A 23876-nucleotide genomic window follows, 5' to 3' on the forward strand; every position below is an offset into this window, starting at 1 on the left:
TCACACAGGTTCTTTTCTCCTAGGTCCCAAGAATCCACAGTTCCAGGCAGAGTAGTTTCAAGTTACCAGAATATAATTGAATAAAAACCTGCTTTTCTAAAAGATGTGCCCACATGTACGCTTTTGGCAATAGCTGTCCATTTCCTTACTAATCCTATAAACAACCCTCTTAATTCATCCCACTTACCAATGCAGATGTGTGTCACTTAACAACCTTCCACTTAACAACTGACCACATATACGAAGGTGGTCAAAGCCCAGCAAAGAGGCTCCTAATGAGGCAGGGCCCAATCCTATCCAATTTTTCAGTGCTGGTGCAGTTGTGCCAGTGGGGTGTGTGCTGCATCCTATGGTGGACGGGCAGTCACTGGGGCCTTCTCAAGGTATGGGAACATGTATTCCCTTACCATGGGGCTGCATTGTCGCTACACTGGAGTTGGATAGGATTAGGCCCGCAGACAGATCTCCCATAGCCTGCCGTGGAGTGTCTGTTTACACAACAAAGAGGCTCTTAATACAAAAAAGAGGCAATCTATCTCCTGTGCAGCCAGCTGGGGTCTGGCAGGGAGTGTCTGTTTACACAACAAAGGCACTAGATTGGACTGAATGTTCGCTTAATAACACAATTGCATAGCAACAGGGATTGGAGAGTATATCCCTGTCCTTAAGTGGTGCACACCTGAGGTAAGTAATTTGCCCTGGATACACACATGCTGTGGAGCTTGCCTCCTGGACATTTTTGATGGTTTCAAACAGTATTGCTGTAAGTACCCTCCTAGGAGTCTTTTCTAACCTAAATAAATCAATTCTGTGTAGCTGCTCTCATAAAAATAGACCTTTCAGGTTGCTTCAGATGTTCTCCTTTGAAGAACTGCTGCATCCCACCTGCACTTTTAAAACAAATATGTCAAAAATGCTGTATAGAGGTTTCTCCAATCCTTTTTTTAAAATTTTACTTACAAAAACTTCACCTAGGAGGGAGCCGGTGTCTAGTTTTCTTAGCCAAAGACTCATATGGAACTGAATTGGAAAATGACCATGGCATTATCAACATGGAGTAATTTCAGAACCTTTGCATGAGTGAATGGTTACCATGTACCATGATGAAGACTCTGTTTTGACTTTGTCACATCCAAAAGGAAGGCTGATGCATCCACCCTGCACTGAAGATTTCTGAACTGTACATACACCTACACTTCTGCATTGCCGAAGTAAGGAAAGAAACATTCTCTTACTTTGAAGAGGCCTGTGTGACTGTCCCCCCACCGCAGGATGCCGTGGAAACCCCATTGGCATGGCTGCATCAGTGCTGGAAAGTTGGATAGGCTTGGGCCCACAGTCTCATATTCATAGTCTCAAGAGTCTATTTCCTGAGAACTTTAAAGGACTTGGATTTGAAAGTCTCCATCCATGGACACTTGCAGCATCCATAATGTGGACCGTCATTCTATAGCGCATGGCATTTGGAGCTCAGCATGAGTTGATTATGGTGAATGAGAGTTAGCAAGTACGTTAGGGTGAGGCAGATGGGGTTGTTTTCTACTCTCATAAACAGTAGCATTAAAAGGGACATCAGCTAATTTGGGATCTGGAAGAGGCCATCTGGTCTCCTTTGAGCTGTACTCATGTTCAAAGCAGTCTTTTTCTCATTCATGTTACATTGTGTTAAATTGTTAGACTTTGTTTTCTTGTTTGATGAATTATTTGTTATTTTAATCTTGCCATGCTTTGAAAGGTGGTGTAGCATACTGGTGACTGAGCAATCCTAACTTGGGGATGCAGCAATTCCTATGTTGGCAGAAGGTGTATGCAAACATTCCATAACTCACTGGTGTTGCGGCATCCAGTGAGTAAGCAGCACCGGCAGAGTGTCCTGCTCCACCCTGCCAATTCTGCATCCAATACCAGGTCTGTTTCTGGAGGTGACATTTGTGCCGAGCAGCACAGGGGCTTGGAGAAGGGGGTGGGAGGGCCTTTCTGAGGCAGGGAGGGAGTGTTTCTGAGTGTGAGAAGGGCAGAATGGAGGGTTGCAGATTGGGCCTGGGAACAGTGGAATTGGCAGAGCTCCGTATCCTGTCCTCCCTCACAGGCCAGGCAGCCTTACATGAGGCTGCTTGGACTTCCACCAGCTATATGGTTGGTGGAGAGTCAAGTAGCTACATAGGGCAGGCTGGAGCCTTATGCGTGGTAAGAGGAAAAATATCCCCTTATCACAAGGAGACCTCTAGCCACCTACTACTACTATTCTCTCTCTCTCTCTCTCTCTCTCTCTCTCTCTCTCTCTTTCAGGATTTTGGCCTTGTTCAGACTATGGTTTAGCACCACAAGAACGAGCCTCAGTGAGTCACATGCTCCTCGCTCCTCTCCTACACTTCTCCAGGAAGTTATCTCTTACATATTAAAAGAAGCAGTGGCGTACCTGGGAGGGAGGGAAATACATAGCACCACCAAGGCAGATCTGCCTAGAAGTTGAGTACTAGGAAGACGTTGGTTTAGAAAGGCTGGGAAGGCAGAAATGTAGTTACTAAAAAATGCTCATTAGTACTGATCATGAATGGTTCATTTGTTAGCCAAAGCCCAGGAGGGCTTTTAATGGATACAAAAAGCAATCTAATGAATGTCAAACGCTTTAATTAGTATTTATCTTTTCAGTGGCTTTCTATTGCAAAATATTGTGCCTCATAATTTTCTCTCATACTATTTATAAAGTAAGTTGTCAAAGTTGGGATTTAAAAAAAAATAATAATAATAATTGCAATCGCCCTTCTTCCTTGGTATCAGTAGACATATCAAGCAGAAAATAATTATGTTCTTCAGCCACATCATGGTAGTTAAGGGCATGCAGTCATAATTCAGTATTCTTTGTGTAAGTTTTCTCTTTTTCTTATTGTCATTAATGTTGGTGAACATTCCACATATAATTTTGCACGGTCAATACTTGGTCACCGTGCTGTATATTTTTGCATGTTCAATTTAAATGCTTCAGGGTCACAACAACCCTGTAAGTAAGTATTGTTAACCCCATATTGCAACGGAATCTGAGTGATTTGTACCTCATTTAAAGGAGGACTTTCTTCTTACATTGGCTCAAAACATAGCTGCTACATTTCTGATTGCTGTCAGCTGGTAGGAACAAACACTTCTGTAATGGCTTTCTGTTTGTCAGTCCTTTTCCAGGCACAATTCAAAGTACTGGCAGTTACATAAAAACAATATATTTTCCCCCAATATATTCAATATAAATATAAATATAAAATAATATATTTGTTCCCAAAGTAGGACATCATGGCACATTTGCAGGGACACTGCGGGATGTCCCTGGTGGCCCTTCCTACCTGCTCCCCTGAATATTGCCATTTTGGATTTCATGAAATCTTGTGAAATTTGGGTGCCGCCATCCTGGATCTCAGGAGATTTCACAAGATTCAAGATGGCAGTGCTTGGTTCAGCCAGGAAGAAGAAACTGTAGGGTTATCATGACCCGGGTACATTTGGGAACCACTGTAACTGAAGGGTTACAGTGGGATGAGGTTTTCTAGGTGAATTTGCCCATATACTGAATTTAGAAGAACTTCAAATTACCCCACTTTCAGAGGTGAAATGGGTGGAGGTCAGTGATGAGCTTTTTTATTTATGGTGCTTTCCTTTGTAAGGCCTTCCCGAGAGCAGCTTATCTGGTATCTATTTTGATGTCTTTTTGGTGCCAGCCAAACAACTTTTTATATCTCCAGGCCTTTTAATTTGTTGCGTTTTAATCTGGACCTTCCTTTGATACTGTTGACTGACATTAATTTTATGTTTTATAACTCCTGCTGCTTATGTTTTGTCGATTGTTGCTTTCCTCTGCTGTTAATATATATATTAACAATTAGCAACAACTCACAGCTATTCAAAAATGTTCATATTTTATGATGAAAAATTTTTCATTATTAAAAGTTCAAAGGAGGATTTATTTATTTATTTATTTTGCTCTTAATTTGACCAGTGCAGTGGCAAATGGACAGTTTGCCGCAAACTGTGAATAGCCGGAAGACATGCAAATAATAAGGAAACACACTGGGATTGCAGCCTCTGTAGATGTCGCGGCAAAGCAGACGCTTAGCTGGATGTGTCTAGAGACAAAGTCCTTCAAACTTGCCATCTTCAGGGCCCGATTAACCTATTAGCAAACGTAGCATATACTACTGGCCCTGCATTTTTTAGGGTCCCCCACGAAAAGCTTGCAAGCTGTGTCCGGTGAAACCGGTACCTTATGATGCACCAACCCTGTTGCTCACACATTAGGAGATGTTCATGCTATGTAATCATTACGGATGGTGTTAATAAAACGATACAAATCGATAATAGATAATTTCATTCAAATTTAACTTTACTGTGGGCACAATCCTATTTTGCCTCAGCGTCGGCGAAGCACATTCAGAGAGCGCTGGCTATCACAAATATGCCAGAAAGCACATGGTGACAGTGGAAGAGTTTGAGGCGCCATCGGGAAGGCCTCTGCCAAGGCCCACGGAAGACAAGCAGAGCAGCACACTCAGGGGAGGATAAATTGGAGCAGGGAGGGAGTGTAATGAGGTGGGGGGCTCTTTATAACATATGCAACAGGCCCTGCAATAGCTTAATCCGGCCCTGACCACCCTAATGAGAAAAGTTACAAACAGCCCAGTTCTATGTATATCTACTCAGAAGTGAGTCCCATTGTGATCAGTGGGGCTTCCTCCCAGGTAAGCGCGGATACGATTGCAACCATAGTGTGTGGCCCAGCAGGAAGGCCTTCCTCCAGAGAGGGGCTTCAGCTGCTGTCTCTTTTCTTGCAACACCCAAGTCTTCTATGCGAAGACCTTTCCATTTTCCCAGGCGCGTTAACCTGTGCACTTCTTTTAGTTTGATGCTTTTTAATTGCTTTTCAATTTTAATTGTTGCTTGCAATTTTTACTGTGGCTAAGTTTGAGATTGTTACCTTTTGCTGTGGTGTTCTGTCTTGTATCTGCAACTTTTAAAAAAAATACTGCTTTTACGACAGTCGTAGCCGGAAGGGGGTGGCACGGTAAGTACTACTATAGGGTGCCCCAACACGCCGTGTAAGCGGCCTCACTCCTCTCACCAGCGGAGCCATTCTGGGCAGCAATAGCAATGTTGCACATTGATTTGACTTCCCTGAGTGGCTCCAGCAGCAAGGGGGGAGGGGGTGCTTACACAGCATGTTGTGGCACCTGCTGTACTTACAGCATTCCCTTGCTACGCTTCTGTTTTTACCGATTTATTTTATCGTTTAAAATCTTAGCCACCTTGGCAATAGGAATGCCAAAGGGCAGCCTATGCATTTTCTGAAAAAGTTATCCGATGGATAGCAGAGCTGGAGCCAAATTGAGTGTTATCAGTTAAAATGCCTCCAGACTGACACCTTCAGGCTAGAAAGGTAGGGAGCAAGTGTGTTGACCCCCAAATGGCTACACTTCAAGAATAGGAAAGATGAGGGGATAACTAGTGCCTTGGCAGCCCCTGTGCAATGGATTGCTACCATTGGAAGTTATTAGGTAATGAGCTGAGTAAGGTGCCAAATGTACAACTGGTTTGCTAAGTAACGAATGAGCAAATTCATATTTATTGTAAACATGATGAATGGAAATGGATCTTAAGTAAGAGATGACGTGGTCAGCAGTTCCCAGACTCTGGGTCTGTGGCCCACCAGTGGGTCATGACCTAATTTTTGGTTCTAAAACTGACAAGGCAGATTAGACTATGTGCATTAAAGGTTGAACAAGCTTGCTACTTGGGGGGAGCACTGCTGCCCAATCACCATTATAGGCTTGAAAGGCTGGTAAAGTGAAACTTCTTTTTAGGCGGGTCCTGATTCGAAGACTTTTGGGAACCACTTCACTAGGTTGATATAGCCTGTCTTGTCTTGTGGTAGAGAAAGAGAACACCTGCATCCTTGGTTGGCAACCTGGTTGGCAACCTTCAGTTTCGAAAGACTATGGTATAAGCCTACAGCACCCAGTATTCCCAGGCGGTCTCCCATCCAAGTACTAACCAGGCCTGACCCTGCTTAGCTTTCGAGATCAGACGAGATCGGGCATGTGCAGGGTAGTGCAAATAAAGAGCAAGATTTTGTTCTGCTTGCTATCTGCTTATTCTTGTATGTCTGCCTGTGAGTGGTCAAACAGAGATAAAGAAAAGCTCCTAGCAGAGATGACCAACAGATTTAGTCCTGCTCCCCAGTTCCCAATAAATGGTAAATATGGTGGGAATTGGGAAGGGTGCTCTAAAGCTCTTAAATGGTGTTTTCTAGCAGCAGTTCTTTATCTCCTTTTTAGCCACTGACAGGCAGGCACACAAAAGGAAGCAAGCAGATCGCAGGGAGAATAAGACAAGAGTCCTCTATTTGCATAGCAAGGATGCAGGGGTTACCTTTCTCTTCCATAAAGGCAGCACCTGATGATATGTGAACCGCCCCCTCCTGGGACTGATTCGCCTCCTCCCTGCCCCCATCTAATTTACATCTCCTCTGTTCCGCCCTCCCCTGGTCCATTCACTGTTTGAGACAGTGCACATGCTTGTCCCACTGGTACCAGGCTGGATAGGATTGCACCCTGAAAATAATACACATGAAGCACTTTGAACACTCAGAAAATGCTATGTAAACATGTAGTAGTAGTAGTAGTAGTAGTAGTAGTAGTAGTAGTAGTAGTAGATATGCTATATAAGCATGTAGTAGTAGTAGCAGTAAATATACTATATAAACATGTAGTAGTAGTAGTGGTGGTAGTAGTAGTAGTACTAGTAAAATGTGTGATTTACTATGATTTAATTGTAAGAAAAATGTCTTGTGGTGACACTCTAATCTGTCTTCTAGGAAGTACTATTGTAAATATTTGTGGAGCATGACCTAGGCCTAGGGAGAATGCACATCTTCTGGGAGAGAAATGCTTGTTTCTGAGGTTTGGATAAGAAGCAGAAACTGGTGACAGGAAATTAAAGTTTCACATTATGTCATATTCAGAATCCTCCCATGCTTGGGCTTGTAGGTATGCAGAAACAAATGTAAATGCACAATTAGAAGCCTACAAAGACAAATGTTATTGTAATGGCCTGTTGTCGCTAATTTTGTTTCAGCCTTTTTGCAAGTAGCATAACTAGAAATTGATTTTCTATTTTAATGATTAACTGGTAGAGGTAGAATAGTAACAGTGCAATCCTATGCATCTCTATTCAGAAGCCCCACTGAATTTAATGGGATTTACTCTTAGGGAAGTGTGTATAGGATTGTACCCTTTGTGAGATTCAGGGCTCAATCCTGACCCTCCCTTGGGCCAATGCAAGTCCCTTGCGTCGGCCTGGGAGTGTCACAAAAGTGTCGTAAAGCACTTTTATGCCACTCTTCTTGGGAGATAGGCCAGCGCACAGATGTGCACCAGCCTCGTGGTACCATCACAGGAACCAGGGAGAGGGTAAGTTGTGTCAGCCAAGCTTTGCTGATGCCGGGGTTCGGGGGGGCATGGGAAGGGCAGGGAGGAGGCGGAAGAGAGGCATTTCGGGGCAGGGGAGGGCAGGCAGCAGGCGGGACTGTGGTGAGTAGGCAGAGAGCAGGTGGCAGGGGCAGAACCTGGCGGTTATGCCGGATCCTGATCCCGTTCCTGGGCTCCCCAGTGCAGTCCTGGGCTGCGCCACCTCATCACATGGCACAAATGCAAGTAGACCCATTGGGGCTGCTGCAGCATGGCACAGGGTAAGGGGAAACATTTCCCCTTGCCACAGGCTGGCCTGCAGTTGGTCCCAAACTTGCGCTGGATATAGCGCAGGCCCGCTGGCGCTTATTCCTGCTTTCAGTGCAAGTTGGGATTGTGCTCTTAGAGCCCAATCCTGAGCTTGGCGCTCCGGCTTTGTGCCGGAACACACTGTCGCAAGCATGCCATTAGGCACATCTGCGAGGCTTACCGCAGGCCAGCACCCGTGCTAGCCCAGCGCTGGCCAGTGCTGGGCTAGCGCCAGGCAGGCGCCTGTACTCCGCTGCTCGTGGTCTCACAGACCGCCGAGTTGTGGCACGGTAAGGTGGGGCAGGGAGAGGGGTGGGGCATTCCAGGGAGGGGGGAGGCAGGCAGAGGGTGGAAAGAAGGCGGGGAGGAGGCATGATGGGGAGGCGGAGAAAGGGCGGGCGGGAGGCGTGCTGTGGGGAGGGAGGTGGGTCACGTGGAGCTCTGTTCCACCAAATCCAAGGCGTTCATGTGGGGCTCAGCACCCTACATGAATGCCTTTACCTTAAATGAGTAGCCCCATTGCGGGGCTGCTTCCCTTATCTGGGAGAAGGGGATGAAAGTCTCTTTCTTCCAAGGCGCCGGCCGTGGCAGGCTGAGGCATGCAGGATGTGGCAGAAGCCGTTCTTGGCACCGCTGCAGCCGCGCGCCCCAGGCAGCTGATTGGGCTGCCCAGCAGTAGTTTACGAATATATGCAATAATTCACATCCTTTAATCAACCAAACTTTTAAAAAAATTTCTGGCCTCTCTCCCCAAATAAGACCAATTTTGCTTATTCTAAATTTGCCATTTAGTTATACAAGAAGTTGTAGAGCTTGTGTTAGTCACAGAACAGTGTGCTGTGCTGTGTTGACATGGAGGGATGTGTCTTTATCAGCTGATAACCTTTTTCAAATTGGAAACCCTGTGTTGATGCTAAAGAGAGCTTTGGCAGTGCAAAGCAATTCCCTGGAGAATGGTCCAATAATGTGTGTGCTCAAAGCTGTTTGCTTGTTTGTTTCCTGGGTTAAATTACATAGGCAACTAAATCTGCTGGAACAAATGCATTCAGCATGCCAGGGATTATGACAGTGATCATCCCATTGCATTTTGAACCAGTGAAGGTATGAACAAGAGTGACAATTTCTAATTATCCTGGCAATAAATAGCTAATTTTCAATGTTATATATACTAGCACAGCAATTTTCAACCAGTGTGCTGCAAATGGTCAGTAGGTATGCTGTGGGAGTTTGGGAAAGGGCATTTTTTTAGTAGGGCCATTTGGGGATAAGAGCCCCCTACTGGCAGTGTGGTGTGCCTTGTCAATTGTAAAAAAACTGATGGTGTGCCTTGACAATTTTAGCCCCTTGTCAGTGTGCTGTGAGATGAAAAGGCTGAAAATCACTGTGACTAACCATTGAATAAATCTGGGGAAGTGATCACAGAGAATATTTATGAAGAAATAAAAATCACAGTTTGACAAATTGTATTTTCATTAATACTCTTCAGAGTTTGATCAAGAATATGATCAAACAGCAACAATTTAGAGCATCCTGTTTGGGACATCTGTTTGTTTGTCTGCTAAGCTGAAGTTGCAGATTAATAAACTGTATTTAGCTTTTGATCAGGAGCTGTGCAATGTTGTTGTTTTTTTTAAATACATATATTACCCACTAGAGTAAACTTCTAGGCCGATAGGAATAGCATACAAGATGTACCACCAGAACACACAATATTTTGAATATATTGAATCCATATTTGACCAAGTATCCGTTATGTGAAAAACATATTGAACCATTCAAGCAGGTTCATTTACTCAAATAAACACTCTGAAGAGAATTGTAAATTATATTAGCTTGCAAAATGAATAAGAACTGCGGATTTTATCCAGCCAATGCACGAATAATTTATTATTTTAGTTCTATGTGCGTTGTGTGGTTGTTTTCTATCGTTGATCTTGACTGTGGTTGTTTGAAGCTAATGCAATTCTAACCCCTGAGCTCTATCAGTAACAGGTTTTAAATGTACTTCAGCTCCAAAGACAAACATACAAGATACATGAACAAGTTCTTACTGACCTATACAGTGCCTGCATTATAATAGGTCATATTTCAAGTACCGTGTGTTTGATAAATAGCCTGCCTCTAAAAGCTCTGTCCTCGGTGCTGAAATTTCTCATGATGTATGAGTGTGTCTGGCTGATAAATTCTAATGTCGCCATGTGTGTGATAGCGATTCATCAGCTTTGTAAAGAGTGTGCTCAGCGGAACATATTGAATTCACAGATATCCAGATTTCAGATATTTTAGATTCAGCACTAGGACTTTGATCCCCTTCTGTTTGGTGTAAAAGCTTTTTTTTTTTTTTTTAATAGCCTGCACATTGTAAGCAACAGTGAAGAGTTATTCAAAAATGGCAATATGCACGCAACTTATCCATTATGAAAAGGAATATTTTGCGCTATTAATGTTAGCCAACTAATGTGAAAAGGACAGTTCTGTTAGGGGATAACAAAAAACCCAGAAACAATAAGAGAAACAATAAGTCTCTTAAATGACTGCTCACCAGATGCGCTAGAGGGAATTTCTAAATTTTTACTTTCGGTGACTTCTAAGCCTTCTTAATGTAATTTGTCAAAAATGTTGATATTTTATGTTGAACTGTAAATGTTTTATTAGTAATTTAGTATCTTAACTCCGTTTTTTATAAACGGGATTAGGACTAATTATGTTTGCTTTTATGATTTCTCTATCTATGCCTAATAAAGGTTTATTCATTCATTCATTCATTCATTCAAGAGAGGGCTATGGTTCTATTCTATGGTTGTATAGAATTTGTACTTCTGGTGATCTCAGTGCTCAAAAATACTTTTAAAAAAATTTCATGCCTAAAGTTGATGCAGTATGGATAAAAAACAAAAAAAAAAAGAATATCTCTTTTATTTTGTTTACAATGGTCTAAATCTTGTAACCAGGCACTTTTGAAATCCTTTGCAACCTGCTTGTTTCTATATCAGAAACTACTGGCAAGAGTATTGCTGCTGGTATCTTGATTGTACATGTAACTCATGTAGCAGAACTATCTCCCCCTTCCCCCAGTATCATAGATCTAGATTCAGTTTTTTTTTTTAATGTTCATGGTAAATCCCCTCCTGAGAATTCTGAATAGATTTGGAAATTGAAATTATTCAGGATCCAATCCTATCCAACTTTCTAGTATGGGTGCAGCCACAATGCAGCCCTGAGGTAAGGGAACAAAAGTTCCCATACCTTGAGGCTTCTGTGACTGCCACGCCAAAATAGGAAGTAGTGCATACCCCATTTGCACAGCAGCACCGGCACTGGAAAATTGGATAGGATTGGGCCCACAGTCACAAATTTGCTGTTAAAACTCAGTGAATTTAAACTTCTCTCCAAAATTTTGTGTTTTGACTTTTTACTCCAAACATCACTTCTATCCACCCTAACTTAAAGGACTTGTGTATCAGTGAACGGGTCTTGGCAGTCAATCTCCAGTTCGTTATTGTGTACCCCGTTTTTGAAGAGGAAACAAATGTTATCAGTTTCATGAATCCACTTGTTAATTATATTCCACCTTTGTTCTATCATGGAACTCAGGGCTGTGTATAGGTGATCACTGAGCACAGTATAAAGATGACCCATTCAAGCACTGACCAGGCCCGTACCCACTTGGCTTTAGTAAGGTTGTCCAAACAGCTGACCAGAGGGGGAATCTTGCTGACATCAACTGTTTATCCTTACTGACTGAACAGTCCACAGGTGATTAAGGGGACCATTGACATAAGACTGTAAACTTTTCGTCTCCAGAATTAAAAGATGTCACCCAGGTTTCCTTTTCTTGATTATAAGCCTCTCATCATTTTAAGGAATATGTAGTTGCTGTCACACGAACGACCTACCTGTCTTCTTGTTCATTGCCTACCTGTCATTTCTGCCTTATCTTGTCCCAGTGTCTATAGACTTTCAAGTTTTGTCCTCTTGACTTTGTGTTAGTATAGGTTTCCAATTACCACTATGCATTCCCTCTCCACTTCACTATTGCAATTTAGGATAATGCTGTATGTAAAATCCGAGGCTACCAGAAGGCACAATTCAGTGTGAACAACATAGTGTCCTTCAAATCACACCATTGATTTTCTTTTTTTACATCTGGTGAGAGGTATTTCCTTGTGGAAAAGGGGAAAATGTCACAATTCTCGACATTTCTTAGAGCTATGATCAAATGTGCTATATATGTGAGATTATATGTGAGATTAAATGTAGTTTCAACAGCTGGAAATAAGAGATTAGTCAGCAACAGTTTCCTTCCATGTCCTGTCATAAGCCTCCTCAGACTCCAGTTTCCTTCATGGAAATTAGCATTAATGTTAATTAATAAGCATGAGGCTTAGTGGATCATACTGAGTTCATAGAGATCCAGATTTCAGGTATTTTAAAATCAGACAGAACTCTATTATAGGCTGAAGCTGAGCGACAGAATGTTTTACAGCTATTTGACTGCAGAATAGATCTACACGTTATTTGTTATAACTTGAACAAGCTCACAGCATGTTTTAAAATCTGATATTGACAAATCAGTTACTTCCATTGGTAGCAGGTGTGGTGAGTACATGTAAATAGCATGGGCCAGTTAAATGAGGGTTGAACTTAGATGTAGTCACCTGGGTTCACTTGGCTATAGCTGCTGGATAGGTTAAACCAAGTCATAACCCCTTTCTGTCATTTTTCAGTGTGCAAAAACATGAATCAGTTCACCATGTCATCATGAAGATGAAATAAAGTTTTCAGAACAGTAACTCATTCAAAAACCACAGAAATGATGATGAAGATAAGTACATGTAGACACAACTGAGTGTGTTTTGGATTATAAGATATAGTTTCAGTGATTTATATTTTGGGGGGGAGGGGTTTGCAATCATTATGAAGATTTGCTTTGGGTGTTCAGCCACTGTTCATCAACTTTCCTCCATTTGATTTTCATCACTTTGCTCTTTCAACCACTTTTAACTATAACCACATTTCAAATTTCATCCACATACTTTCCTCTTTTGTCCATTGTCATCCAACCATCTGTGATATTCTTCTGTTCCTTTTATTTCTGTTTATTTAGGTTTCACATGCACTTGCACGTGTTAGGCTGCAATCCTAACCACACTTTCCTGAGAGTAAGCCCCACTGAACAAAATAGAACTTACTTCTGAGTAGACCTGGTTAGGATTGTGCCCTTATATAGTTAATTTATATTTTTCACTGGCCAAAATAAATTTGGAAGCTAAATAAGGCTATGCTTTGATATCCTTCTGTTTTTGATTTTCATCCATGCTTGGGTCCCTAACCAGATGAAAGTGCAAGGTATTTCTATACTTTTTCTAAGCGTATAGATGAAAACTTAGGAAAGATTTTCTTGTTGGCTTTATTGCATCTACACAGCCTAAAAACAAGTAAAATGTGTTAAAGCAATCAGGGTTGCATTTCCACAGGAAAGGATGTGTGTATGTAATACCAGATATTAAAATATTAGGTGCTGGATAGTACACTCCAGAAGAGTTTCTTTTAAAAGAAAGTAATCCAAACTATTTTGATTGTAATCAAAAATGTATTTTTTTCCTCATAAAAAAGTTCCACATACTCACTGTGTCTACTCTACAGAATGTGTCCATTTCATTACACCACGGGTCAATTCTAATTTTATCTGGTCACTGCAAAAAGTCGTGGCAAGTGTGTGTCGAACAACACAAGAGGAGGGTATTACTTGGTTCCACTATTCCTACACTTAATTAAAAAAAACAACAAATACAGAAAATGTTCTCATCTACTTGCACTGTTTAGACAGTATTGAGCGCCTCTTAGATTATAAGAAGTCACGTTATAAAGTCCTAGAAAATGATTAGGTTGGCACAATACCCTCCAAAGATTGGTGTTTTTGTTTAAAAATACCACACCAGTAAATATTCTTATTTTGTAGCCACCATCATCAGCTAAGTCCAAGATCTTAATTTTTAAAAAGGCATTTTTTTTTTGCCTTTTTATTTAGTACAATTATAGTCTTCTGCACCCGATTTTGAAACACTGAGTACAATAACATTGATATCTCAGGACACGTTAGCTGGAACCCCTATAACCGTTGCTTTAACTTCGAGTGCTGTGCTTTTATTTCTGCCAGTATCCCAAAGATTGATTAGAGGAGGATAAAGCTCACTGAATGAAAAGGATTGTTTCTTCAGGTAATTCCTTAAATATGTGTGTCCTGCATCACAGTTCATTTCATGAGAGATGCAACTGAAGAGATATACCACCCAAATGAATCCCAAAAGAGCACCCAGGCAAGCAAGAAACATGATGATGTTGCATTTCTCATAATTTGTCATTGCTGGGTCCAATACTTTTGTGGTGACATTGATGCATTGTCTTGCGTTCTCCAGTTGGACTGTGGGGATGTCCATGCAAATTGTATATTCCGTGGATGGGACTAGATGTGTAAAATTATAAACCCTGATATGGGATGGAATTCGAGCACTCCGAGAAGCCACCAAGTTTCCATCTTTTGGAAAGGCAGTCCATCTAATGGCTGGTTTCACTATTTTAGAATTTGCTCTCCAGGACAGTAGTATGGAATTAGATTGCACATCTTCTACTTTAATAGACAAAGATTTGTGGTTATCCTGCAGGAAAGAGCCATCTACATGAATCATAATGGATTTTAAGTCTGCACCAACTAAATTAGTGGCAATGCAAGTGTACAGTCCGCTTTCTTTCTGGGTTATATCACTAATATCTAGTGTTCCTTCTGAATGAACATAATATTTAGCAGAAACAGTGTTGGGTAAAAGCTGATGTCCTGATGGAGTGATCCAGTACACCTCGGGTTCCGGTTCGGCGGTTGCTCTGCAGTGTAAGGAGATGTAGCTGCCCGATTCTATATTCAGGATGGAAGGAAAACTTTCTGGAGCAATCAGTGGAAGACAGATTTCCATCATTTCCCTGAAATGAATCTTCCTGACATTCTGGCCTTGAAGTTCAGGAGGATCCACGCAAAATAACGACTCGGGCTCCATGAATCGGATGCTTGTTTTATTCATGTTAATCCACCGTATAACACAGTCGCATCGGATTGGGTTGCTGTGGATGCTGATTTCTTTGAGATTAGGCAAGGACTCAATTGTACTGTGGTACAGGGCACTCAGCGCATTGCTGTTCAGCATGAGAGATTCCAGCCGGGGAAGTCGGTAAAATGCGTTTGGATGTATATATGACAATCTAGGGTTATTGGTGGCTTCTATTTTTCTCAAGTCTGGCAAGTTGTCAACAGCGAGGTTATCTATAGATATCAATTCAGGCATGTTATTAATTCCCAACTCCTTGAGGTGTATCATATTACTAAAATCCCCTCTTTGTATTCTGTTAATAGGGTTCTTGTTTAGATCCAAAAATTTAAGGTTTGCAGCCTTTTGAAGAGCGGTGTGGGGCACTTTCACTAATCTGTTGTCATAAAAAGATATGCTTTCTAAATTGTCCAGGCCAGCCAAGGCATTATCAGGTATTACTGTGAGATTTATGCCTGCTAAAACCAGGCTGCGCAGATTGATAAGAGGCTTAAAGTTCATGTCTTCGATTCTGATGATTGGATTTTCCCCAATCATAAGAATCTCAAGATTAGCAATAGCTTCAAACCACTTACTGTTGATCAGTTGCAGATTATTTGAATTGAGATGGAGTCGAAGAAGATTATCAAGGCCTGTGAAGGCTCCTGGTGCAATTGTAGAGAGCAGATTATGATTAATGTAGAGCTCTTGGAGATTGCTCAACCCAGAAAGACATTTGTCAGGCAGCTCAGTCAGCTTGTTTTCTTCCAGGTACACTGAGAGAAGCTGGGGCATCTTCTGAAGTTCAATATTGGCCACTGAGGACAACCTGTTCTGGGATAAATCCAAACCAGTAAGATTTACTGGGAAGTCTAATGAGTATTCAATTTTGTCAATGTTGTTTGCCTGTAGAAGGAGAACCTGGGTGTCAGCAGGCAGTCTGGTTGGGAAAGTAGAAAGGCCTACATCATTGCAGTCTACTGTCAACGCTTCCATATAAATAGACCTTGGCGTAAACCACGGTCTTGTTTCACACATACATGACTGTGGGCAGTCTGCTTTTTTATCTAAAGCTTGTACAAGAGCAGTGATAGTTAGGCCAAATAAAAAGTAAATTTTTAGTGGCATGTCCTTCATCTTAGCTCAGGATTCCAGAAAAGTAATTGGCCCTTAAGAAATGCACAATTACAGTTTTGAAGTTCAAGAAGAGTTGGTCATTTGAGAAAACAAAGATTGGCATTTGTCAAATGTATGTATGCAGAAGAACAAAAATTCCCCTCTTCTGGGAAGTAAGTTGCACCCTTGCAATCACTTTGTCCAGTTAGGAGAGGCATGTTTGGAGAATGATGTTCCTCTCCATGTGGATAAGTACTGAAGTGTATTTGAAGATGAGGTCCAGATCCCAGATGGTCATAGAAAAAAAAGCAGCAGATCAATTATATAGTAGTAACTTTAAGTTTCATGACGGTTTCATTCCTTTTTCTTGTTAGGGAAAGTGACCTACAATATAAAGAGAGATCATCATTAGTACTTGAAGCTATAAAATGTAGGCATAAATGTTAATTATTTCAGGTGATAACATACTGTATTGCCTTGCATATTATTTTAGACAGCCTGGTGGACTAATCCTAAAATTCTGAACTGCCAAAATCTGTCCACACAGTGATTTTCAACCTTTTTCATCTCATGGCACACTGGCAAGGCACTAAAATGGTCAAGGCACACTATCACTTTTTGACCATTGATAAGGCAAACTGTGCTGCCAATGGGGGGCTCACATCCCCAATGGCCCTACTAATAAATGACCCTCTCCCAAATTCCTGTGGCACACCTGCAGTCCATTTGTGGCACACTAATGGCACTGGTTGAAAATGGTTGGTCTCCAGTGCTATCACCTGACATATAAATGCCAGTGAAGACATAATTAAGGAAGCAGTATTCAAAATTATAAGCATTAGCATTTTAAAATATCAAGTCTTAGAATCTCAAATAATAGGTGGTGCCTACCTAGCAATACACCTTGTAGATCTGCAGTTTGTCTTGAATCCACAAATATATAACACCCTTACCAGGGAGTTAAGTCTCACTGAATACAGTAGGACTTAGAGTAGTCATGCTGAGGATTGCACTGTGTCATGCCCTTGCCCCTTATTAACTTAAAGCACAAGGAAGAAGTAGACAAACACACTGTATGCAAACTCTTTTAGTATGTTACCCTGAGTCTACTGATTTTTCCTGTGTCCAGCAAAGATAGGGAATTTGATGGGGAACTCAGTTATTCCCATCAAGTGCTTAGTACTGTTGCTTCTAATCACCATCAGGTGATTACAGCCTCATAGAGTAGAATCCATTATCCACACTAGTCCTCAAGATGGGTGCATGAGCATTTTGGGCCTATATTATACTTCTTAACTCCATAGCAATCAAAGCTGACTTTGTGCAAAATGCTGTCTCTTAATGAGAAGCTATGTGGAGTGCTGGTGTGAATCATGGATATTGTTTGTTGTCATAGAGATATGATGCTGAAAGACTGAGTTCAAGTAGCCAGTCCAGCTATGGACATACTGTGTGGTCCCATATAGTCACAATCACTTGGCTGCAATTTATTTTTAAAGAAAAGCAGACATCTCCACCCTACTCTCCAATGCTCTGTCAGAAACTGCTTTGAAACTCTTCTCATTTTTTTTTAAAGTCACATACTATGGATACAGATGTTTGAAAACTGTGTTAGTTTTTTATAGATTTCATGATTTAAAAAAAATGAAAAAAGGCAAAAAGCAGTGTATTGTGTTTTTATTCCAAGTTCGCATTCTTATTAATTTTAATGGCTTTACAATTTAATTGCTTTAAAATTGCTTTTAAAATGTGTACTAGGTAGGTGATATAGTGTCAGCAGATGCAGCCACAGTATTATTCCTAACTGGAAAAGTAATATATTTTAATTTCTGGAAAATACCTTAAACACAAAAATGCAGTGTTTTGTGTTTTTATTTGGATATCTCAAATATCAAAGTGCAATGTTTTGTTGTTTTGTTGTTGCTGCTGTTGGTGTGTGTGTGTGATCAACAAAAGCAAACACCTCTAGTTATAGGATACTGTCTGAGAAACAGCACTTCAGAACATATTGGTTTCGAGGATCCTGACTACGGTATTTGTAAGTGAATACAATAAAGCTTGTAAACCACTCTGCAAATTAAAGTTACTGCATACACGATAAACTGTAGCAGCAATTTGAGTTGTGCAGGCTCATTTCACAGCACCCTATACACCAAAAGGTAGCATATTGCTATGTGTCTGGCAAATCAGTCACCCTAAATACCACCCTGCTCCCTCTTACCTTTGCTTCTGGCAATAACAAGTCAGTTTACAAACTGTAAGATAAGGTCAGTGGTTCATTGACATTGATAAATGTATTTTGAGATGTTGCTGGTTAAGAAGGAAAAAAAAACGGACATAAGACAAGGCATCCTTGGCAAAGGGTGGCTTCCAAGATGTAGTGCATATAAAAGTCTGAACTAACATCTGATTTGGCGCCTTCCCTTCATTTGTTGGCACCGAGTCCTTATCTGACTTACAACTTTCAGATAACTAGTAAGTATTCTGCCGGTGATAAATGCTATCTGAAATGAGAACTGCTGAAGTCAGCAGGAGAGGCATATTATGTTTCTTGGAGCCATCTATATTTCCCTTGTTTTAAATCACTGTATTCTATATCAAGGAGTACTGAGTTGCATTTTTCTCTTCTCACACACACACACACACACACACACACACACACACACACACACACACACACACACACACACACACACAGAGAGAGAGAGAGAGAGAGAGAGAGAGTGCGTGTGGCCTGACTAATTATCATTAGCAGTATTGGTGTTACTGATTTAGATATTATATTAGAGAAGCGGTTCCCAAACTGTTGGGATCTCCATGCTGCAAACACAGCACATGGCTCCCGGAAGTGACTAGAAATGATGTCATTGCCAGGTACTTCCAGGTTTGGAGACCTGAAACACCACTTCAAACGGCAATAAGGGGCCAGGGTGGGCAGGAGGGCTTTCCCCAAAGCATACACTGGAGCATGCACTGGAGCTCTTCCTGCCATGTCAAGCTTCCAACCACTCTTTAGAGCAGCACAGCAAAGTCTCACTGCTGGGCAGTGGGTGTCCCACGACACCCCAGCAAGTGCCTTGTGGTGCTCCAGGGCACTGTAACATGTAGTTTGGGAACCACTGTTTTAGAGTATTGAAAATATGCTTACAGCAATCCTGTACAGCAGGTCATCACCATACCATTAGTATGGTGTTAATTATGGTAGTAATTATCACCATACTGCAGGTGGGAGGGGGTTGGGAGAGAGTGGCTTGTTCCAGATGACATGTGAACTAGGGACCCCTAAAAATGTCCTGCTTGAGTCACCCTGCCTGGTCACCTTCAAGCCAACACACATCTGTTGCAGTAGTGCTGGTTGTTCTTCTGGAGGGTTATTGTTGCTTTTCAAAGTACTGCTCAAAATGCCACATAAAACCTACCAGTTTGATGGGTGACCATGGTGGAGCACCCAAAATCCATGTGCAATGACATCATGGCAGCATTGCATCCAAGTCATCCCATGGCACCATCTGGCTGTGGCCTAGATCTCACTGGATTTTATTGATCTGTTAGTGAACATAAGAACAGCCCCACTGGATCAGGCCATAGGCCCATCTAGTCCAGCTTCCTGTATCTCACAGCGGCCCCACCAAATGCCCCAGGGAGCACACCTGATAACAAGAGACCTGCATCCTGGTGCCCTCCCTTGTATCTCACGTAGCCATTTCTAAAATCAGGAGGTTGCACATACACATCATGGCTTGTATCCCATAATGGATTTTTCCTCCAGAAACTTGTCCATTCCCCTTTTAAAGGCATCCTGGCCAGATGCCATCACCACATCCTGTGGCAAGGAGTTCTACAGACCAACCACACGCGGAGTAAAGAAATATTTTCTTTTGTCTGTTCTCACTCTCCCAACACTCAATTTTAGTGGATGTCCCCTGGTTCTGGTGTTATGTGAGAGCGTAAAGAGCATCTCTCTATGCATAATTTTGTATGTCTTAGTCATGTCCCCCTTCATGCGTCTCTTTTCTAGGCTGAAGAGGCCCAAACGCCATAGCCTCTCCTCATAAAGAAGGTGCCCCATCCCAGCAGTCATCTTAGTCACTCTCTTTTGCACCTTTTCCATTTCCACTATATAGTGCTGTGAGATCCTGACCACAACAGAAACACTAGCCAGGATGTGACCCATAGGTATTGAAAATCTATTTCAGTGGTCCACCCTTTTTTCTCTATGTGTAAGTGTAAAGCCTTTGAAGTTGCAAGTTTTTTTTTAAGTATATAAATAAAGTGAACAGACAATGTGTCAGATCAACATGCAGCAGAAACATTCTGTTGTTTTGAAGTTTTTGCACGTCTTTTTTATGGCAACAGGCCAGTCCCTTTGCAATGCAAAGTACCCCTGGTACAAACAGCATAATCAGAATTTAATCTGTTCCATGCAATTTGGTGCACTTTAGGTTTGCCGTAAAGGCAATGTATGCAGAAAGAGTTAATTCAGCAAATGCTGGCATTATTTTTACCACCTGCAGCAATACCTGCCACCCTGCTGTCCCTGTTGCCGTCGGATATGCTTTTGGTAACAAAAGGCTTACAAATGGATCAAGTCTTGAAGGACTTCTGTCAACCTTCTCTATGCTGCCTAAAAGATTTCATGGGAGTATTTGTAGTGGGACTAGCAGGTCAGTCCTTTCCCCGGCCAGTCCATAGCATGCAGCACCACTGATGTGGCGCACACTGCATGCTATGATGGAGTATGTGTGACTGGATAGCCCACAGTCTCCAGATACCTTTGGGAAGCCTACAACCAGGACATGAAGGCACATACCTTTCCCGGTTTGTCCCCAGCTTCTGGTATACAGAAGTACACTGTCTCCAAACATGGAAATTCCAGTAGCTTTCATTGACAGCCCTTCATAAATTTGCCTGCCATAAAATTGGGCTAATCCTTTTTCTGATCTAGTGTTCATCACTAGACCTTGGGCCAGCAAATTCCACAAGTTCATCATATATTGTGTAAAGAAGTAGATCCTTCCAGAATCTGCTGCCAATCGATTTCATAGACGAAAGGAGGGTACTGGTTTTTAACTGCTTTTTTCTGGCTTGCTCTCTAGCAATGTGTCCTGTCTAGGTGTGTTTCCCTAATAAAACTCAGAAAAAATTACAGAATGAAATGTTGGACATTTTAGCAACATGGATTTTAATTCTTTGACACAACCATGGTCTTCTCACCCGAATAAAGATATGTTGAATTGTCGGATTATTGCTGGCCATGTAAGCCTACAAACATTAAGTTCTAGTTACAATATAATTTCAATATGCTTCCCCTGGGGGCTGGGGATAAGAATAGGCCCTCAGTTTGGCTGTACTTGTCGTAAGAGGCGACTAAACAGGTAGGTGGGACTCGTCAGCCTGGGAAGGCAGCTCATCTGAGAGAAGGAAAACTCTGATGCCAAACCTCCACTGCCTTGTGGCTACATCCAGTTATGGAAAAGGCTTCAGGAGTCAACCTCGAGGCAAAATCCGGAGCCGGAGTCACTGAGGCAGTTCATGACTGAACACAGTCATGTTCTGGCAACTCCTGCGAACCAGCCGCTGGAACCAACCGTATTGGCTTCTGCCTTTCCATTGGACCATTTCAGCGATGTGGAGAGGGGGTACTTGCTGCATGGGTAACAGCCTATCCTCCATACCTACTTTACCCAGGCTTCGTGCACTGGAGAGGACACTCTGTTCCAGAACCACTATTCAGAGCGCGATACCATAGTCTTCTGAGACTGAAGGATGCCAACAAGCAAGCATGCTTACAGATGCAAAGGATGAGAACAGTTATTTCTGACAAAGATAAAAGTGTTTAGATGTCTGAACCTTGATTCTTGAACACCTGATCTTTGAGTGGAATAACCATTCTCATCCCTTGCATGTGTAAGTATATTGAAATTAAATATTTATTTTTGCACAGCCATAGGATGAGTAAAGGATAGAAAGAAGGACTCCTTGAGAATAGCAGTATATGCCTTGAGCCTGCTGCTTCCTCTTCATGAAAAAGGACTTTACAGCCCTATGACTGGAAAAACCCATCACAGGAAATGCTGTTGAAGTGCACACAACCAGTGGCGTAGCTAGAGGGAGGGAAAAATGGGCAAGTATTGCAGGCACTGCAGTGTGCTGCGTAAGCAGCCCCTCTCACTCACTATTGGAGCCATTCCACGCTGTGATGGCAACAAATGGAAACAAATACCATTTGGTTCACCTGTGCATTGCTGCCCAGAATGGCTCTGATGGTGAGCGGGAGGGGCCACTTATACGGTATGTTGTGGTGCCTGCAATACTTACCATTTTGCCCTCCTCTTGCTATGCTACTGCACATAACGTCATACGCACAAAGTCAGGCACTCTGCTATTAACAGGATGTTGTGAAAAATCTCCAGAAAATGCAACCTTACTTCTCAACTAACTAAATAGGGGATGCCAATTAATTTTTGGTGCTGTATCCAAAACCAAGAACCAAGGATACCACAATATTCTCACTCTGACAGGTCACTGTGTGCTTTGCTTATGTCAACTGGTTGTACTGATTTTTTTTTTACTCACGCATGTGTGATTAATTTCTCACCTTGAACAAAGAAGCATACGGTGCACTTTAGCATGAGAACCCAACAGTGTTTCACTATTCAGAATGAGGCTGCTTATAAATGGATATTTTTGCATTTAAAATTTGAGAGAAAGAGGGGAATAAACTTCATTTCTCACTGAAAGTCACAGTATGAAATGGTGATCGTGAAAATGCTCTTAGGTTTTTTTAATGAGATCGGCATTTTGCGCACATTTTCTAATGCTCAGTAAGAAGGTAAGCATATACCGGAGAAACATAGATATCTGTGTGTATGCTGCAAGATTTCTTGTTAAAAGCGAAAACGCCTCTGGCGAAGATGTTCTGCGGTCTTCACTACCTGCCAGCTACAACTGGCATGCTGGGGAATGATCAAGCTTCTCATTTCCATGCTGTCTGGTGTTTTAAGACATTTCTGGCTTAATATGCAGCTCTTCAGAATGCAGAGGGTTTAATGCTAAAGTAGCGTCTTCCTGGCATCTCTGGATTACACTACACTACTCACTTCGTGAGTTTGTATTTATATAAAAATTGAAAACACGTTAAATATATTCTCAACCCCCCAAAATTGCCGATGCTTGATTTATATACATATACGCAGGTGCAGTTCCCAGTGGTGTAGCTAGTGCATTTGATACCCAAAGTGGTGTCACCCCCTCCTCTATACGAGACCCTCCTTCCTAATTCATGTTGACCAGCAAGAGGAAGAGCAGTAGGTACTACTGGCTTGTGCAGTAGTAGGACTTGTAAAGCCAGTTGAGGTGGTGGTGCTAGCTGCAGTAGCACATGCACGGGCGGGGGGGGGGGTCTGCTCTGTATCCTCCTTGGCCCCACTGCCCTTGCTCTCACCTTCAGTCAGTGAGGCCACTGTGCCACACTCCAGCAGTGCTTCCTCATAGCTGCTGCAGGAACCCCTCAACAACTCCTCAGGACCTGCTATTGCCACTGTGCACCTGCCTGCCTCCTCTTGTGCCTCCAGACCCCAAGAGCGTGGGGAGCAGCAGCCCGAGCACAGTGGTTGCTTGACTGGAGGAGGGAAAGGGGAGGAAAGAAAAGCAGGCAGTGGCATGGCGACCTGAGAGAGAAGCAGTGGTGGCGGCAGCAATGAAAAAGTGCCTCCCTGCTAGGACATGCCTTGGCTCTCCCATCCTGAGCAGAAGGTGGGGGACTGGCCAGTCCTCAAGTTCTGCTGCTGTTTTTGGTGGCTCCAGCCCCCTGAAGAGCAAACCACCACAATTTCTGTCCAACCTGGGCAGAGAAGACAACATCCCTCTTCCCCACGTTTTCGGTTAGCTGCACTCCTGTCAGCCACTGAGTTTAATTAGAGCC

The 23876-nt window shown here is 42.3% G+C and overlaps 2 protein-coding genes and 1 pseudogene across 4 annotated transcripts in view; 1 reads left to right on the plus strand and 2 right to left on the minus strand.

Annotated features, from left to right (window-relative positions):
* The window catches only part of IMMP2L (inner mitochondrial membrane peptidase subunit 2), a 539096-nt gene that overhangs the window by 195564 nt on the left and 319656 nt on the right, over window positions 1-23876 (plus strand). The window lies entirely within an intron of this gene.
* LOC136657820 (5S ribosomal RNA) lies at window positions 5986-6104 on the minus strand (annotated as a pseudogene).
* On the minus strand, window positions 13296-16165 carry LRRN3 (leucine rich repeat neuronal 3). The gene has a single exon (XM_066633920.1). It carries the CDS (start codon window positions 15971-15973, stop codon window positions 13847-13849), a length of 2127 nt encoding a protein of 708 aa, XP_066490017.1. The 5' UTR covers window positions 15974-16165; the 3' UTR covers window positions 13296-13846.

The sequence above is a fragment of the Tiliqua scincoides genome, chromosome 7, assembly GCF_035046505.1.
Source record: "Tiliqua scincoides isolate rTilSci1 chromosome 7, rTilSci1.hap2, whole genome shotgun sequence".
Lineage (NCBI taxonomy): Eukaryota > Metazoa > Chordata > Lepidosauria > Squamata > Scincidae > Tiliqua > Tiliqua scincoides.

What these genes read in the sequence shown, in the direction of transcription:
- LRRN3 (XM_066633920.1), bottom strand. Translation starts at nt 15,973, where the DNA reads ATGAAGGACATGCCACTAAAAATTTACTTTTTATTTGGCCTAACTATC.